This window comes from Camelina sativa, chromosome 9 (genome assembly GCF_000633955.1).
Source record: "Camelina sativa cultivar DH55 chromosome 9, Cs, whole genome shotgun sequence".
In the NCBI taxonomy this organism is placed as follows: domain Eukaryota; kingdom Viridiplantae; phylum Streptophyta; class Magnoliopsida; order Brassicales; family Brassicaceae; genus Camelina; species Camelina sativa.
In genome coordinates, this window is record NC_025693.1 from 14614884 (window position 1) to 14635003 (window position 20120).

Here is a 20120-nt window from a genome sequence, read left to right on the forward strand (position 1 = left end):
CTTATATTTATGCATGCAAGGACAACAAAAACAAATAGATGATGCATGCTACAATTTCCTTATTTCTAGATAGGATTTCCTTTTCTATGTTTTCCCTTTTAGTCTAGGATTTAGTATATTATGTTTTAAGAGTTTTAGGAACTTATCCTAATCAAATATTTAATCCGAGATTTTATGTTTTAATTTATGGGAACTTAACAAAGTTTTTTATTTAAACGGATATACTCTTAGAATATTAAAGTAAATTTTACTTAAATTTCAGAATAATGATTTAAGGTTTTGGGAATTATCCTAATTGATTCTAGACATGATCATGCTCGAAATTTTATGTTTCCATGGCCGAAAATTTTCCAGGAAATCTATGTTCAAGCTTGTCTAAGAGATTCTAAGAGTTTGATTCATGCAGCCGATTTTTAAACAACCTATACATGGTCCGATTTTAATTGCTATGCATGAATGATCCAAATTTTAATTTCCTAGAACAATCTGTTTTAATTTGATCCTTATGAATCTAAATTAGTTCTAGGTTCTTATGCAACAATCAAGCAGTCAATCAACAATTTTCAAGCTTGATATTATTTGGTGCAATTTAACAAACAATCTAACAACCTAAGCAATCCGATTTTAAGTCTTAGGATTTTAAGGAATTTAAACTTTGTTAGATTGTGTACTTGGATATTTTTAGGGTTCTTTAGCTTTAGGTCCAAATTCGAGTTATAGGGTTTTAAGGAGGATTTTAGATCTTATTTACCTTTCACCAATTAGGGTCTGACTGGTTTTGATCTGGGAGCTAAAGACCTCAGATTTCACTCACGAACCTCGATCAGAACTGCTATCGACCCAATCCTCGTACCATTCTTGAACTGCTCTCGGACTGCTCTCGGACAGATCCTCGTATCGCCTACGTACCGCTCTTGAACTGCTTCCGGACTCCTCTTGGACAAATCCTCGTATTGCTCCCGTACCGCTCTCGGATGCTTCCCGGAACCGCGAATAACAAACCTCGGGTAAGTCTCGAACAAAACCGAATTAAGACTCACCCGGACAGAACTCGGATGTTACTTCGAGTAAACACCGATCGCTGATAGTAACTTCGAACAGAAACTCGCGCGGACCGAACTCGGACGTATCTTCGAGTAGAATCCGGACCGCGGACGATGGTGGATCGCGAATAGGGAGTAATCGCCGATAGTTTTGGATTATCACCGAGAGGTTTGGACTATCGCCGAACTTTGGACGGCGGCGTTAGGGTTTTGTGGGCGGCGGCTTTAGGGTTTTAAGGTTAGGGTTTTCTCAGCTGGCCTTAGAGGCTATCGTGCTGATAACGTGTTGTAAATTAGAGAGTTTAGGGAGTAAATCTCTTGTCTTATTATTGAATGAAGTCTCGAGGTTACATATATATAGAGATTACAATGGACCAACATAAGTAATAAGCTAATGGACCTATGGGCCTAAGAGGCCGAGACACAATACATGGACCTTAGACGGGCCGGTCGATGGAGTCCACTAAGTGTTTTACAACATTGTTTTATTCGTTTTTTTTTTTTGTAAAAGAAATTGTTTTATTCGTTTAGAAAAAGTATATGGTCTACTCTCGTTTTGACAATGTACTTTTTTGGGTACGAATACTAAAATCATTCAAAATTTCAATTAAAAGGTTTAATTACTAGAGTACTTCATAAAATTTAAGGGTCATTTGAGATATTTTTATGTTAAATATTCTTTTTTTTGGCTTTGTAAGAAAAATAAAAGATGCTATTTTTTTCGAGGTAATTTTGTTTGTTAGCTGATATTATAAAACTCGGAAGGATACAATTTGAACCGGCGGAAAACAAATATATTCCCGGAGTCTAAAGTTCCAAAAAGGAAAATCAAGCCGGCGAACAACAAAAAATTTTCAGAAACATAACACCAAACCAAAAAAAATTATAAAGTAGAGAACTTAAACCCAAAAATAGCACAAACCCTTAAATTAAAAACATATGCAACAAAATTTAACCCTTATACAATACACTAGTCTCAAAATGCAAGAAAAACTCTTCTCTCCAATTGCAGACAAGATTTACCAAAGATGTGCATGACCAATCCAAAACTAACATCAACCACCTTCTATCATAAAAAGAACCCATCTCTAGAAAGGATCGGATTAAAGTATTTCAGGTTAGAAAAAAAGAAGAAAGACATTTCATTCAATTAAGGTTTATCAGATATTCTAGACATTTCAGATTACAAACCATACAGAATAAAAGTTGCAAGTTTACCTCAATAAACTCTAGTGATTACAAGAAATTCAATTTGCGAGCTACATCTTTGACATCAGCCCTCTAGTTTAGAGTTTTTGAAATCATATTCAAGCATTACCGAATTTTACTTTGCTTTGATTTAATTTTTTTTTTATGGTTATTCGGAATTGTTTTGATTTAGATAAAAGTTTATGAGACAAGATTGTAATTTACTTTTAGTTTTATTGACATTATAGTTTTTTTCAGTATTTGTAATGATGCAAATGTTTTATTTCTACATAATTAACTAAAAAATTTGTACTCTCTTAGCATATTTGGTATAAACTATATTGTTCAAATTATAATTAATTTTGGTTTAGACTCAGATTAATGAACTCTGGTTCAGTTTAGTTTATTTGTCCAATAATCATACAAATTAATAGCTAAAAAATCTAAAACTATTCTTATGGTAATGACCTTGATCCTCATTAAGGTCTTATCTTATAATATTTAAAACTATACTTTTTTTTGTTTTGTTTTTAGTCGAATCCATCAATCACTATAATCTTATTTTTTTCTTCTTTTTCTTACATAAACTACTCCATTTAGCACAAACAAAAGTAGTAGTATTAATAAAACATACAAAATGAGAAAGAAAAAAAAAGATGAATAAATTACAAAAAGCTCTATTGTATATTAATCTATATAATAATAACAATCTGAAAAAATGCGACCAACAGTTGTGTTTTTTCAATCGTACCTTTCTATATAATAATAACAATCTGAAAAAATGCGACCAACAGTTGTGTTTTTTCAATCGTACCTTTTGGATATTTTCTGAAAAGTTGTGATGGATCATTAAAACGGTTATTTATGAAAAGGTATAACTGTTCACTGTAAAGTTATGTTGATTAGAACATTCGTATCTTTTGAAATATATATATATATATATATATATATATATATATATATATGTCTATTTGAATTGTTTTCATTTTTTTGGCTATGAAACAAAATCAACTAAAATTTCAATCTTAACTGTTTTTACATTCTAAATTATTTTCTAACATTCATTCTTTTAAAAGTCAAGAAATTCCTCTATATATAATAGCAATCAGAATAAATGCCACTAAAAGTTGTGTTTTTCAATCTTACCTTTTGGATAATTTTCTAAAAAAATCTGTAGAAAATTTAAATTGTATGTTTTACAAAAAGTTGCGATTGTTCATTGTAACAGTTTATTTTGTAAAGTTGCAATTGTTCATTTTAGAGTTCTGTCTATTCGAATATTCGTATCTTTTGAAATCTATATATATTTGTCTGTTTGAACTGTTTTCATTTTTTGTCATGACACAAAATAATATAAAATTTCAATCTCAATGGTTTCTACAGCTCTCTAAATTATTCTCTAGCACTCATTCTTTTAAAAGTAAAGAAATTCCTCCAATTCTTGATATAACAAAAGATTTTTAGAATGATGAATTTAATTTACTACTTTTAGTTAATTTTATACATAAAATTTTAATAAAAATACCTAGAGTTTTTTTCGAAGAGTTAGATGGATTATATAGTGAGCTTTTGGATTAGACTTTTGAATATGGTAATAAAGATGTCTTCTATTTAAAAGCAGTTTATACGAGTTTGTAGGTATAATTAAGTGCAAATACAACAGTTGCAACTTTTCGTAATACCTTTTTGTAGAAAACTTGTTTTTTTTTTTAATTCAAACGGTTGTGTCTGTTCACTATAGAGTTGTGTCTTTTCACTATATTTTATTTATATTTTTTTTTCACAACTTTTCGTTCTAATAGGTGTGTCTATTTAAATAGTCATGCCTTTTGAATTTTCTTTATATTTGTCTCTTCATCATTAACGAACAAGTTCGTTGAAACAAATTTTCCATTTTATGTTAAATCTAAATAATTGAATATTAATATCTAATATTCAACGTTATTCTATAATCTAACTAAAATTTGAGAAATGATTATATCAATAAAGATATTTAATACAACTTAATATAGAATTTACAGTTGCGTCTATTTATCGTAACTTTTTTTAATATTTAAAAACAATAATAATAAACTGAATAAATGCGAACAACATTTGCGAATTTTCGTAGTACTTTTTGTAAAAAAATGGTTTTATTATTATTTTTTAAAACTCAAACAGTTGTATTTGTTCATTGTAGAGTTGTGTCTTTTACTATATTTTATTCATATTTTTTCATCACAACTTATCATTCTAATAGGTGTGTCTATTTAAATAGTCATATCTTTTGAACATACTATATATTTGTCTCTTCATTAATAACTAACAAATCATCGTTCGTTGAAACAAATTTTTCTTTTTTATTTTATTTTATTTTGTGTTAAGAGTTGTGTATTTTAATTTTAATTTTTTTTGTTGATACAGTCTCACTTATTATTATATATATTTTTAATTATAATTATTTAATAGAAAAATACATTTACTCATTACAACCATTAGTTCAATATTCTCAATTAGGATCATTTTGTCATAATATTTTTTTTAAAAATTTTACTCTTTACCATAATTCTTCATAAAAATATTTTATATTTATAATATTTTAAACAATATATTTTGCTAAGTTGCGTCTATTCTACATAATTATTTTTTGTTATAAGTTTTCATTTTGATGATTGTGTTTTAAATAATAGTTTATGTTTAATTTTTATTTATTCAAACTATTCTATTACATTCAAATAATTTCATAACGTATAATTTTAAATTTTAATTTTTTTTTCCTAAAGTACTTGCCCGCGACATCGCGGGGGTCTGATTCATAGTAAAAATAAAATTAAAGAGTTTAATAATAGAAAACTTACGATCGCTGAAGCTTAAACACCGTTTGTTCTTCCTTGTTCTCCGCCGCATTGTCTCGTGTCCATGAGAGATCATCAAACTCACCACCCCAAAGAAGAACCTTCTCCTTCGTCTTCTTCCTCTTCTTCTACATTCCCCATACCACCAATCTCTCTCTCTCTCTCGCTTCCCAATTCGAAACGTGACTTTTTTCCATTCCCTCGAATCGAGCAAAAAAGCCTCGCATCAACAACACTTAACCCTAGATTGATGTATCAAGCTGATTCATGGGTATGTATTTGATCGATTCTCTTTTCTAATTGGATCCCCCTTCCTTATAACAATGGTTGATAAGAATGGTTGTGCAATTGGGTATGTAGCTCGGAACCTCTTACTATCCTTATTCATCGTCACCACGATCTTATTCGCACTTTCTTGTTACTTCGTGTTGCGTTCCACTGCTCACAATCGTTTCCTCAGCTCCACATTCTCATCTAAATCGTTCGTTGATGATGTGAATCTGAAAAAAGTAGTACAGAGGGAGAGAGATGAGCATTGTAGTAGTACTAGTAGATGTGTTAAGGATGGTCCTCTTAAGGTTTATATGTATAACATGGATCCTGAGTTTCACTTCGGATTGTTAGATTGGAAACCTGATGGGAATAACAAGAACAAGGGTACTAGTGTATGGCCTGATGTTCAGAAGTATATACCACCTTATCCTGGAGGGTTGAATCTGCAGCATAGTATTGAGTATTGGCTTACGTTAGATTTACTTGCGTCTGAGTATGAGAATGCTCCGAGAGCTGTGGCTGCGAAACGGGTTTATAATTCAACTGAAGCTGATGTGATCTTTGTGCCGTTTTTTTCTTCGTTGAGTTATAATCGGTTTTCTAAAGTGAATCCTCATCAGAAGATTAGTAGGAACAAAGATTTGCAAAGGAAGCTTGTTAGTTTTTTGACTGCTCAAGAGGAGTGGAAGAGATCTGGTGGGAGAGATCATGTGGTTCTTGCTCATCATCCTAATAGTATGTTGGATGCTAGAAACAAGTTGTTTCCTGCAATGTTTATACTCTCTGACTTTGGGAGGTATCCTCCTACTGTGGCTAACGTTGAGAAAGATGTCATTGCGCCTTATAAGCATGTTATCAAAGCTTATGAGAACGATACGTCTGGTTTTGATAGCAGACCGATTCTGCTTTATTTTCAGGGTGCTATCTACAGGAAAGATGTGAGTTCTTTTGTTGTTACCTTGCTTTAGTTCTTGAATTTGAGATATATGTGAGTCCTTCTGATCAAATACTAAATAAGGTTTTGCTTCCAATGTGTCATATATATATATATCTCAGGGCGGGTTTGTGCGTCAGGAGTTATTCTACCTCTTGCAAGATGAGAAAGATGTGCATTTCTCGTTTGGGAGTGTGAGAAATGGAGGCATAAACAAAGCAAGCCAGGGGATGCACAACTCCAAGTTCTGCCTCAACATTGCTGGGGATACTCCTTCATCGAACCGTCTCTTTGACGCTATTGCCAGTCACTGTGTGCCTGTCATTATTAGTGACGACATTGAGCTTCCTTTCGAGGATGTTATTGATTACTCTGAATTCTCGGTGTTTGTTCGCACCTCTGATGCATTGAAAGAGAACTTTCTAGTTAAGTTAATTAGGGGAATAAGCAAAGAGGAATGGACACGAATGTGGAATAGATTACAGGAAGTGGAGAAACATTATGAGTTTCATTTCCCATCGAAGCCAGATGATGCAGTCCAGATGATATGGCAAGCGATTGCACGTAAGGTCCCGAGTGTTAAAATGAGGATTCATAAATCCAGAAGGTATTCTGGATCTGCTTCTGAGACAGGGAAAGACTCGAGATGGTCGTCATTGATACCTCGGAGTTTCTGGTGAATAAAGATGAGATTTTTTTGGACATCAAATTGTTTTTTTGTTTTCTTTTGTGTAGAGAGAAGTTTATGTTGGATCAGATGATTTGTGAACTTTTTCTCCAAATCATAGGTTATAGAGAGATAAGTCTTTTTTTTCTAATTTGGTTTCTGCTTTTCACCAAAGAAACAATAATAATGTTGTAACGTGATTTGTTAATTTTGATCTCTTTTTTTTTGTTAGATCTTCTACTCAGACTTCTCATCTTCATGTCTTATTCCAAGTTCTGACTTCTGAGGGTTCTAAACACCAACCTGTGATGTCAACTTGGTTTATTGTTCAATCTCACAGGTAACCATGTCCAATGCTAAAACTTACAGATTCTTGGATTGAATGGTCTCATCTGCAAGCTTGAAATCAAGAGATGAAAGAAAGAAATACATTTCCAATTTTGATTGCCGAGACTTGTGTTCCCAAGGTGTTACCATTTGCCAAGCTGTTTTGTAGTTACAGAACGGCCGTTTTGATTCAGAGAACAATATGAAAAACTTTTCAGTTTACAAAGATATGTAGTTACACTGTTTTATTTGTCAACTGAGACCTACGGAAGTTTGAGTACAACATCAACCGACAACATTATCAACACTTATAAGTTAAAAACATATAAGCAGTCAGACAGATTTAGATGCAGAGCATACACAGCTTGTTAGATCTCTCATCTTCCATGCCCGTCCAAGATCGTGTGAGTAACAAACATAGAAACTGATGAGTTCCTTAAACTGGGAACCCCAATGGCAGATAATGCTTCGACTGAAACCGGCATAAAAGCCCCAATACCTGGATTAGACGGCAAGAAATCCGGCAAGGGTAAGTCCCGGTTAAGATATTGCACAACTTGTCCCATGGAAGGCCTTGATTCTGGCATAGCATTTGTGCAGAGCAGCCCAAGTTTCAGAACCATCTCGACTTCTGCAGATATAAATTCTGCTCCCAATCTTGAATCCCTTGTCTCGAGTAAACAAGCCTGTTTCCAGCATTCAAAGACCCACTTGACCAAATATTGCTTTCTGACTGGTAGCTCAGGCTCCACAGGTCGCCTTCCACAAGTTACTTCAAGAAGGAAAGCACCAAAGGCATACACATCGGTTTTCATAGACGTCCCCATTGTTATTAACTCTGGTGCCATGTAACCTATGGTTCCCACAGCGGCTGTTGCAGATAAGTTGGCTCCATGGTCGTGAAACTTGGCCATGCCAAAATCACCTAACCTCCCGTTGAACTCAGAATCTAACATGACGTTAGAAGATTTTATATCCCGGTGCAAAACAACTCGCTTGGTTCCTGTATGCAGGTAACTGAGAGCCGAGGCAATGTCCTTAATGATAGAGATCCTTTGAAACCACGAAGGAGATGTGTTCTCGTCATGAAACAAGTACTGGTCAAGACTACCGTTAGGCATGTACTCAGAGACCAGAAGTAACTCACCTTTTCTCCTGCAATACCCAAGAAGAGGAACCAAGTTCCGATGTTGTAAATTTCCCATGGTTACAACTTCTGCAACAAACTGTTTCATCCCTTGCTCTGCGTCATGAGATAGTCTTTTCACAGCTATATCCCTGCCTCCGGGTAGAGTTCCTTTGTAGACTTCTCCAAACCCACCTTTCCCAACACGACGATCTCTAAGAAACCCATTTGTTGCTTTGTATAAAGACTTATAAGAGAACCGGTGTGGACCGTATTCCTTTTCCCACCATTCTTTAACTTCTGCATACTTCTTTCTTCTGTACCAATACATTCCTCCAAGAACCATCGACACAGTGATCACTAATAAGACAACCAAACCAATATACAGTGGAGATAGTTTCTTTTTACTCTCTTTAGGAAGAGGAACCTGAGGGAGTTTAGAGATGTCCAAGCTTGGTAATAGTTCTTTGCTTTTACTAAAACTCCACCCGAGTATATAATGGTTACTAAGCATGTTCCCTGTTGATGCAGAGAACCCAACATACATCTTCTCTTGAAAAATGTCTGAAAGATTGATGGATCTTGATATAAGTGGCTGATTTGGCTTCTCGCTTTCTATAGGAGCCAGTGTAACATTTAGAAACGAGCCATCGTAATCCACCCAGACTTGTATAGGCTCCCCACTCAGAAGATCTATGCTTATATTCTTCCTTGAGACGTTGTTAAAGTAAGAAGGCAGAGCAGATTCAAGAGATATAGGGCTGTTCACATCAATACCAACATGAGGCTTTTCCAACTCATTAAACTCTACTGTCTTAACAGTATCGAGTTCAATAGCTAGCAGATGAGGAGTAGAAGAAGATGAAGTCCCATTTATTGGGTTGCTGAAGACTCCCAAATACTGAGTTGCGTATGCATGAGAGAGATCCATTGAAGGAGATACAACAAAGACAATCCCATGTCCACCAACACCTCCCAACTTAGGAGGAACCAACGCACACACAAAATGTGTATAGAACGAGAGTGATGAAGAAGATGGATCAAAATTAAATGGCTGCTCGAAAAAAGCATGACCCTTTTGCAACTCTGTAGTATTTGTCAACTGCAAAAGCCCACCTGGTACGATCCTGGCGTTCCCATCAATGTAAAGATTTGCTTGATCGAAGCCATTGTAAACAAATCGAGTTTCTTGTTGAGTTGACAGGCAAATCAGATGAACACAGAAGAAGAACAAAACCAGATGCAGTCTACAATCCATATCTATGTAACAAGAGATTCTGAATGTTTTTTTTCTATAGATAACAGGCAAAGTGATAACTTCAGTCTTCAAGACAAAGTCAAAACTCAAATTTTTCAATATTCAAATCTTCTCTAAATTTCCTAGCAATTGCTAAGTACTATTGTCAGCCAACGCAATTATATTCCCAAATAAGCATCTTATAGTTGACTTCATGGAAATATAATCAGAGATGACCGTGACATATACCATAATTATTGCATAATCTAATTCATCTTGTAAATTAAGTACTGCAGGAGAGAAACATCTAATGGTCTACACTGGTTATTCTAAAGGTCAACTGAAGCAAACAAATCAAATACTCTGTGATAGTATAATCCATAATAACTGTGTTGCATAATTCATAAAGTTAAACAAACAAAAGCAAGCTATATACTTTGCAGAAAAATTCAATGCTACTCTCAAAGGAATCTCGAATGCTTGGGGTACAAGCTAGTTCTATAGCATTTAGAGAGTCAGAGTTAGATAACACACAATATTCATTTAGATAGTCCACTTTATCATTTCAACATAGACAATACTAAGCAAACGCACTTTTCTTGGTCAAAACTTTGATGAACTTTTTCTCCAAATCATAGGTTATATAGACAGAGAGAGTCTTTTATTCTAATTTGATTTCTGCTTTTCACCAAAGAATCAATAATAATGTTTGTAACTTGATTTGTTGATTTTTGATCTATTTTTGTTAAATCTTCTACTCAGACTAATTCTCATCTCCATGTTTTACGTCATATTTCTGACTTCTCAAGGTTCTAAACACCAACCTGTAATGGAAAACTTGGATTATTGTTCAATTTCACAGGTAAGCCTGTGCAGTGCTGAAACTTACAGATTCTTGGATTAAATGGTGAGGTTTTCTCAGCTGCAAGCTTGAAAATCAAGAGATGAAAGAAAGAAAAATACATATGTAATATCCTCAACAAAGTTTCTAGGCTTCAGAAGACATTTGTAACTGCACAAGAATGATAAATATGTTTAATGGTGTAACCAAGCGTAACTAGTACATACACTGTTGACATTGTATAGAGACTTGTGTTCCCCAGGTGCCAAACTGTTTTGTAGTTGCAGAAAGGCCGTTTTGATTGAAAGACCAAAACTAAAAACATGTCAGTTTACAGAGACATGAAGATCTGTTTTATTTTTCAATTGATACCTAACGAAGTTTGAGTACAACATTAACCAACAACATTGTCAACACTATAAGTTAAAACGTTTATGTAGCCTGGCAGATTTAGGTTCAGAACATACATGGAAGCTGGAAAAATATAAAGTCACTAGGTACTAATCGGCGGAAAACCGTGAGCTGAACTTTTTTTGATGAAAATTTGTAATAATTTATTTTATTATTATATTATTTATAATGATTTGTGATTAAAAATTCGGTTTGCTTATATTAAAATTTTTGTATTTTAAAAATGTTTATTTTTTTTGAGTGAAATTTTAAAAATGTTTATTGAAAACCTGTTAATAAAACATTTGCATGTAATGAATAAATTTTTTTAAACCTTTGTCAATTAAACGCAATTTTTGCTATAGTTGTGAAATAAGTAAAAAAGATATAACTAACATGTACAAAGAACAACTAAATATAGCTAGTGAAGGTTCTGAAAAACCTCTTTGAATAAGTATTTTAAAGCATTGAATATATTTACATCTCAACTTAATTTTATTTTCCTAAAGAACGGTGTGGCTAAAAGAAAAATATAACTTTTTTTAAACAGATAAGATAATATATCTCTATCTTTTATTTTTCATTTATTAATGTTTAAAATCTAAGCCGTTAAACGAAACTGTTATATATTTTATCCGATTAGATTTTTGATAAAAATTTTAACCTGTGCTGGAAATGTTTTTTGATAAAATTTGTGGTTATATAGATTTTATTCGATTAGATTTTTAGAATCTTAGCTGTGAATTTTTTTTAAGTACGAATTAGTTCTGATTCTAATAGGTTTTTTTTTTACTTTTCTACAATTTATTTTATTTTATGTGTCCCGAATTTTTGTTTTTAATTAATTATATTTATTTAATTAATTAATTAATCTTAATTAAGTTTTTCTAATGACAATTGAATGTAATTTTTATACATTTTAAGGTTAGTTTCATATTTGTACTTTCCAATTAATATAGTAGGATGACAAAATAATATTTAACTCTTTATTCGATGTAAATTTGTAATAATTTTTGTTGTTGTTAATTGTTATGTTATTTATATCTAATAGTATTGTCTTATTTTAGGGGCAAGTATATCGTTAATTAGTTTTCTTTTCTTTTCCTTCCAATCTCCTATATTTATTTTCTCTAAAAAAAGCTGGCGTGTCGTCAACACAGAGCTCCATACCCAATTTATTATTTATTTATATTCCATAATATTACATAAAACTGCCATTGCTATTTTTCTTTGTCAACTACCACTGCTGCTATTCAATTTATTTATATGCACAATATTTTTCTCCTATAAAATTTAAAATTGGTAAATATTATTCAAAAACTGATAAATATTATTCCCTACATATTTTCAAAATTAAATTAATTTCACTATGTATTGTAATATAATAATATAACTATATTAAGAGATGTAAGAAAATATATATTTAAAATCATATCTTTAAAAATATAAATAATGTTACTTTTCTAATAATCTTATAAAGAAAGGTGAAAGAATCGAAGATCATTTGAAACTGGCTCAACGTTTATTCTTTTGCTAAAAACAGTACCTATATTTGCCCCAAAAAAACGTATGATCACCAATTGAAATGACATAAATATATATTTTAATTTGGATAACTATGTAATTAAACATTATATATAAATATGTAGTTATAGTGTTATTACAGAAATCTCAAAATTTAGAAAAGCCAGTCCAATAAAAATGAAAAAAGTAATAATATTATCCAATAGCTGAGACACATTTAGTTATGTAGCCTCATTTTGATATATTATTTACAGCTATATGCCATTGTGTTTGTAAAAAAAAACAAATGTGTTACTCTTAAAAACTTTAGCACATAACTTTATTAATATAAATTAAGTTTAAGTTTTAGCTATATTTTATATATTAGAAAAATGATTTATTGAAATGCATGTGGGTTACCTGCGGATCTCACGAATTCAAGCGAGACAGATGCAAAGACATTTTGCGGCTCAAAATATTTAAACCGTTGATGGTTTAGCGAACGGTTTTGACCGGGTTAACAATATTATTTAAATCATTTGGTTCATGAAATTTTAGTTTTTTTGTCATTTTTATCTGATTTGATAGTTCAAGATTTTGATAAAAATCTAACCGATCACTAATTCGGTTCACATTCGATCAAGATCTGCCATCATGTCAATCTAAAATTTATGGTGAAACAATTAATATTTTAAACTATCATAAACTTGATGAATTCAAACTAATATAAGTTTGTGGTATAAATGTTATACTAAAAATATATTTACAAATGTAATATCTCAAACAAAAATTTCATCCATGCTGTTGCACGGGTTATTACCTAGTATATTTTATTAATCAATGGAGTATTACAGCAGATACAAGATCAGTATAAAATTTCAGAAAACAATTTATTACATAAGCAGAAATATGTGCCATGTAATGAAGATAATAAACATGACAAAGTGAATTTGACGATGCTTCCTTCCAGTAAGCCTTACTCGCTGTCATGTTATTAAACATGGTTTGTTCCTTCTTCATAAGCCATCTTACTTCAATGTGATATGTATGCCTTATTGGCATTCTTGGTTTGAAACTCCACACCACATAAACAAAGCCTATTGCTTCTGTAAAAAGTTTTGAAATCCCGACAATCCGATACCAATTAGTCCGTATCGGTGTCCTTGTGCGTATCAGAAAAATTGACTTGCTACTAGTATAATTCCATCTTATTATACATTTGAGACCAAAAACGTTGGAGATCGTCACAACAACTATAACCGTCATATCGAGAAGGCCATGTATACCGACAACTATAACCGTCATATCGAGAAGGCCATGTATACCAACACCGTGAATGAACCACAACATTATCTCACAAACACTTATGCCTCTGTGGAGAGAAAATAAATCTCTGACAGCAAGAATCAAAGTGACGTCGGCCAACGTTGTGGAGACCCAACACAAAGACAAACCCAGCCATAGATTTGTTAACAAAACCATCATCATATCCAGATCACCATGTCCTCCGCTGCTAGACAAACCTGCCAAGAAGAAATAATGCCAAAGTTTGGTGATGCAATCAGACTGGAATTTTATCTCCCAATCTTCTAATCCAAAACTTGATACGCCTGGGATGGAAATCGTTTCTCAGTTTGATAAAACTCACGACGGAGTTGGCTAATTGACGATGTTGATGAGGAACGATTCCAATCGTCAACCTAAGGAAGCCGCCAGAAATGATCTCCAGCGGAAAGGCGCCGACACTACTCCGAAGTTCTCGCCGGATATTGGTCGGAATAAAACTCTCGCAAATGGAGAGAAGGAAAAAAAACGGACGTAAGGAATCAACCAAAAGATTTGGGAAACCATTGGCCAGTGTTATCTATGCAAAGAATTAGGAACAAGAGAAAATATATGACTGACACCAGAGAAGCCGGCACCGGCCGGTAACAATGGCAAACAGAGGTTTTTGAAGAGTCGCTTTTAGAGAGAGAATAGAGAGAATCAAAGATTTTTTTTTATCTAGTGATCGACACATTTATGAAGTCACTCTCTATCGTTAATTAGTTTCATTGAGTTTTAGTTTTCCATTTTTATTAATATAGATTTAGTCTTTTTTTTTGGTTAAGGAAATTGTTGGAAAATATGACAGTTGTCTTTAGTACTCTTAATGATCATACCTTATTTGTACTATTTTTAATGGCATTTTATTATAATATTTTACCCATTCTAATATAAGTTTCATATTTGTATTTCTCAGTTAAAATAGTAGAATTTGACCGTCAAATGTAAGGCTATGAGTAGAGACATATGCAAGTAGGATTTCAAATATATTTTTTCTAAAACTGCGTTATTTCACCAATCAAGTAACATTTTGTAGTTTTCGTTTTTATGGAAAAAAACTGTTTACGTTTTCAGGAACAAGTTATTAACTAATGGACCAAAAATATTTATCCAACTACCAATTACCCAGTGGTTCAATAAATTTTGCAATGGATAAAGTAATAAATTATGTTTTTTTTTTAAAGAAAAAATTTAATTGATGACTAGCAAAGCAAGATTTTTGTTGGTGGAATTATAAAGCAAGTTTAATAATCAGAAAATATTTTAATAAATAATTCAAAATGTATTATTTAAACTGTTAATAATTCTTATAAATGACATACTTTTTATATGTGTGTTTATTTTTTTATCTTTTAAACTTTATTTCATTATTTCTTCTATATATATAATAGAATTATGTTTTTTTCAACATAATATATATAGTTTTACTAAGGAAAAACAGATTTATAGAAAATAAATAAACTCTAGTCAATTATTTTCTTAAAGTATGGTTAGTTAGTTTCATACAAAATGTATCTACAACTATATTTTAGTTGCAATTTTAATAATTATAGATATTTATTACAAATAAGATATCTTTTTTTACTATTTCGCGGGTACATCCTTTTTGGCCTTGCCGTCTCCCTTGGGAGAGATGGTTTATAACCCTCCTCCTCTGGTTACTCACTTCGCCGCAAAGTCGAACGGAGAGCTCTAATTGTTGCAAATACATTCCTCTTCGTAGATATGATAAAAACTGAATCTGGACTAAGACCCCTGTGGATAACTCATCATTATGTAACTATGCAACGCCTGAAAATAACTTTAAGTACGGATACAAGCAGAGATGACGGACAAAGCCACTATTCCCACAAGTTGTATATTGAGTAAAAATCTTTCAGAAACTGAAGTTCATTAAAAGACTCATAGTCGATCAAATCGCAAAGACACCGTTGAAAACAAAGGTAGACAAACCTATTGTCGTAAGCTGCCCCATAACAACGTAGGATATTCTGATTACCATCACAGCTGTAATGATTTTTCATCTCTTTCACAGCCTTCTCATAGAGTTCATCTGTCTTACACGCTCTTCTCACAACAATAGGGAGATTATTCAAGAGACCAGCCAGAACGGAAACCAGATAAAAAAAAAAAGACCATAGAAAAATTTATCTCCAGAATCACTAATTGATTATATTTTTTCGGATCACAGCGGCTTTCCATGCAATGAGCTTATTCTGCTAAGTGGCGCCAAATGGCTTTCTACTAGATGTAAGTTTTGGCGGGCATTTTCTGCTTCTATCGGTTTTTTTTTGTATCTAATAAAACATCCTTGAAATGAAGGACACTTTAACGGAAAAACACAAAAAATGACTTCTTTAATATTTACCAAAAGAAATATGAACTTTTTTTGCTCTCAAACTATTTAATTAGTGATAAAAATACATGAACTATCCCGATTTTGCGATTTCCTACTTATCGTGTTACGGTTTTCAATGACGTTAACGCAATCATAAACACCTTTATAACAACAATCTCATGGAAAAGTTTCATTTTTGTCATCACTGTAATCATAACAAATTCCTTCTCTTTAGATATACTAGAGGTTAAATGTTATATATGAATCAGTTTAATTTTAATTATTATTCTATTTCATCTTAACCGAAAATACGAGAATACAACCAACGGAAAAAGGCAAACTAAAACCGGACTAAGCCAAACCCTAGTTCATCACTTCAAACTGAAAAACATGACGGAAAAAATGCAGACAGCAACCAAACTAAAACCAATCATTACTCACTCCAAACATATATTTTCTCATCGGCCGCCATCTCCACCTTCCCAAGCTCAAACTGTGGTTGTGGCTCTTGTTCCTGCTGTTGTTGATGGTGCATCAATGGCGGTAGCATCGACATATCTGACACATCTTCTTTATCTTTCACCGGAAAAGTAGATGAAGCCGCATGTTCTTTCATTGTACCGACCGGAAAGACCATCTCATGATGAACAGTATTTACGCCCGTCAATTTATCACCATCAATGGTACCATTAATGGTGTTGTTACCATTGATGGTGCAGTTGTTACCACAATTAAAATCATAATTATGAAAATTGTTATAAGATGAGTGGATAACATCATTTGGGGTGGTGCTGATGCCGTGGCCCGTGGCGGCAAAAATAGCCGGTTCGGCATTACGAAGGAGCCAATCGACGGTTTGGCCATCTGTTTGGAAGCCGAGTTCATCTGTCAAATTGAATAGCTGGGGAGCAACACTCGGTGGAAGACGGATGCGACGATCACGGCCTCCAACTTTCAGATGGCGATCTTTTGGAGTCTTTGTTGCCTTCTCCATGTTGTTCATTTCTTTTCTCGAATCCATTTTTTCTATCTTTTCTCTTTTGTGAATGTGTAAGTGAAAAAATATGTTTCGTTCTATTGGTTTATAAAGAAGATTTACAGAAGAAAATACAAAGTAGTCAAATATTTCTGATATGTATGTATGGAAAACAATAATGGTGCAACAAACTTACAAAATAAATAATAATTATATATATTAAAGTTGTATATAGAAAGATATCTAAATGTTATATAGAAAAATCTAAATGATGGGTCCACTTAAATAAGGGAAAATAAGATTTTATTCTGTCAGTTTTGAGAAACTACTGATACAGTTGTACAAGTGTGATATTGTTCCATTTTTATTTACTTTAAAATTAAGGTTTTGTAGACTCTGGTTTAATCTGGTTGTATATAACATTCTCTGGATTAACCTGGTTGTATATAACACTAGGTAATTAGTCCACGCAACGCGTGTGGTTGCATGCATAATAGTTTTTATTATATTTCAGAAATTTTCTTAAACTAAAATATTGTTCGTTTCTATTAACAATAACATAATCGAAGAAATATATTTTTCTACTGAAATATGAATCTCAAAATTTCTTGTAGCAATTTTTCAAAATAACACTCCTATCAACATTTTTTTGGGTATAGTTATTTAATATACAAAATTTCAAATATATAAAATTTTCTATAGAACAAAAAATAACAAATAATACAAAAAATTATTACAAATTGATAAGCTATATTAATATAGAAATTTAAAAATTTTCCTAATATGAGTTAATCTATGTTTATCATGTTTTATAGAGGTTAAACATTAATTTAAAAAGTTTTTCTTAATGAAATTGTAAACATAAGACTATAGTATAGTAAAATTGAATCAAATAAATTATCAAAAAATTTTGTAACTACGTATAAAGTTATTGTGTATAAACTATTCCTCATTTCAAAGTTTAAAGCAATATATATATATATATATATATGACTTAAATTTTAACTAACCAAAATAATTAAAAAATATATTAAATTTAACCAAAAACATTTTTTCTTGAAAGATATATATTAGTTGGAGGGATGAATGTAAAATTATTGGATAGGAGTTACATTTGAGTTAAATGTAGAGTTAAATGGAGTTACATGCCTTTAAATGTGAGTTAATTATAAATAAATATTTTAATTTATTTTTGACTTAAAAGAAAAAGAATACTAAGTGGCTCAATCAAAATTTAAACTTACACATGATTTGATTGTTTTGTTGATATAAACTCAACACTCACACATAAGATTTCAAATTGAAAATATTATTTTTGAAGTGACAAACTAAATTAGTTTTCTTATAAATTTATATGAACATCAATCTAAAGAATTTTTAAAAGGGTTATTAGCACCCACACCTACTTTCTAGTAAATCTTTTACACTTAGACCTATTTTGGATACTCAATATATTTTTTCATGTTTTCTGCTTACGTGTCCACATTTTTATGAAAATTTTGCCCTACAACAAAAGAGGATCTGAGGGCTGTGGTTTTTACAAACAAACTAAAAGTTACCAAACAAAAAAAAAGTTTTATATTTTCTCACTTTCTCTCTCTTCTTTACGAACAAACTAAAAAGATAACAAACAAAATAAACATTATCTCTTCGTCATCACATTCTTTCTCTTCTTCAACTTTCCTTTTTTTTGAAATCAAAATTGAGATGGGTTAATCAAGTCCATGTATTATTGAAATTTAAATTTTCGTTATGAATGGGTGTCATGGATTCGGTATTATAGCTTCTATCACATCATCATGTATCTAGAAAAAAAAATCAGAATCTATGTTCTTGAAATCTAAAAGTTCATGTTGAAAGAATTCATGTTGATCTTCATCCTTATTTTTGCTCTAATATTATGTAGCTCAGTTTGGTTTGCTACAAATGATAATCTTATGTACATGGTTGCATAGATACCGCATACTCATGAATTCTATAAAATAGATGGCATGCATATGGAAAAAGCGTTTGTGGATACTTATTCTTGGATAGTTAATTTGACTATTAAATTGGGAATCTCTGTATGCGATGTGTTCGGCTGAATGTGATTTTGTGGATGTGCTTTTGTGGATGCTTTCCGCATGTGAATTAACATGAATGGCCAACTATTCCATATGGATTTTAATTATATGTTTTCAAAGAACAAAAGTATCCACGAACTGTAATAGTATCTACATGACTAAGGTCGCATGGATTAATTGTCTTCATTGAACCCCTAAAATGATATACACCATGTTCTTGAAATCTAAAAGTTCATGTGATCTCCATCCTTATTTTTGCTTTGATATTTTGTAGTTCAGTTTGGTTTGCTACAAATGATAATTTTATGTACATGGTTGCATGGATACCGCATACTCATGAATTCTAGAAAATAGATGGCATGCATATGGAAAAAGCGTTTGTGGATACTTATTCTTGGATAGTTAATTTGACTATTAAATTGAGAATCTGTGTATGCAATGTGTTTGGCTGAATGTGATTTTGTGGATGTTTTCCGCATGTGAATTAACATGAATGACCCACTGTTGCATATGTACTTTAAGTGTATGTTTTCGGAAAACAAAAGTATCCACGAACTGTAATAGTATCTACATGACCAAGGTCGCATGGATTCATTTTTCATTTAACCCCTAAAATGATATACAACCAAAAAAGGCAAAACATATAAACCTTGAAATCTGTAAGTAATCTCGTCCACACAAGCTTATAATTTTCAACACTTAATACCCAATATCACAATTACGTACATATAATCTTTTAAGTAAGCATCTAATTCTGGAAATCCCAAGAATCAAAATCGATTAATCATGTAAACGCAAAAACTCAAATTTTCTGACGGGATTGAAACTTAAGATTAAAAACTCACAAGATAACAATCAATCAGTAAAATGACAATCAAACTAAGAAACCCCATATCGAATTTCACAATGAACTGAAGATTTCTCTTACTTTGGATCTCTACCTTTGTCAGAATGGTTCTTGTCATCGGCATCTTTATAAACTTTATGCAGATCTTCGGTTGATGCGCGGAGAGAGAGAGAGAGAGAGAGAGAGAGAGAGAGAGAGAGAGAGAGA

The 20120-nt window shown here is 32.0% G+C and overlaps 3 protein-coding genes across 4 annotated transcripts; 1 reads left to right on the forward strand and 2 right to left on the reverse strand.

Annotated features, from left to right (window-relative positions):
- On the forward strand, positions 5080–7133 carry LOC104710999 (probable arabinosyltransferase ARAD1). Of its 2 annotated transcripts, XM_010427665.2 has the most exons (3): positions 5080–5336; positions 5426–6276; positions 6395–7133. In XM_010427665.2, exons 1-3 carry the CDS (start codon positions 5333–5335, stop codon positions 6950–6952), a joined length of 1413 nt encoding a protein of 470 aa, XP_010425967.1. In that variant the 5' UTR covers positions 5080–5332; the 3' UTR covers positions 6953–7133. The 2 variants fall into 2 exon arrangements, with proteins under 2 accessions (XP_010425967.1, XP_010425966.1); XM_010427664.2 differs by having other exon boundaries at positions 5080–6276.
- On the reverse strand, positions 7470–9699 carry LOC104711000 (L-type lectin-domain containing receptor kinase I.3-like). The gene has a single exon (XM_010427666.1). The coding sequence runs from the start codon at positions 9648–9650 to the stop codon at positions 7644–7646; it is 2007 nt and encodes a 668-aa protein (XP_010425968.1). The 5' UTR covers positions 9651–9699; the 3' UTR covers positions 7470–7643.
- LOC104715283 (transcription factor TCP16-like) lies at positions 16461–17048 on the reverse strand. Its single transcript, XM_010432702.1, has one exon. It carries the CDS (start codon positions 17046–17048, stop codon positions 16461–16463), a length of 588 nt encoding a protein of 195 aa, XP_010431004.1.

Coding starts and splice junctions, on each gene's coding strand:
- LOC104710999 (XM_010427664.2), top strand. CDS start 5,389: ATGGTTGATAAGAATGGTTGTGCAATTGGGTATGTAGCTCGGAACCTC. Junction 6,277..6,394: donor GTGCTATCTACAGGAAAGAT/GTGAGTTCTTTT, acceptor TATATATCTCAG/GGCGGGTTTGTGCGTCAGGA.
- LOC104711000 (XM_010427666.1), bottom strand. CDS start 9,650: ATGGATTGTAGACTGCATCTGGTTTTGTTCTTCTTCTGTGTTCATCTG.
- LOC104715283 (XM_010432702.1), bottom strand. CDS start 17,048: ATGGATTCGAGAAAAGAAATGAACAACATGGAGAAGGCAACAAAGACT.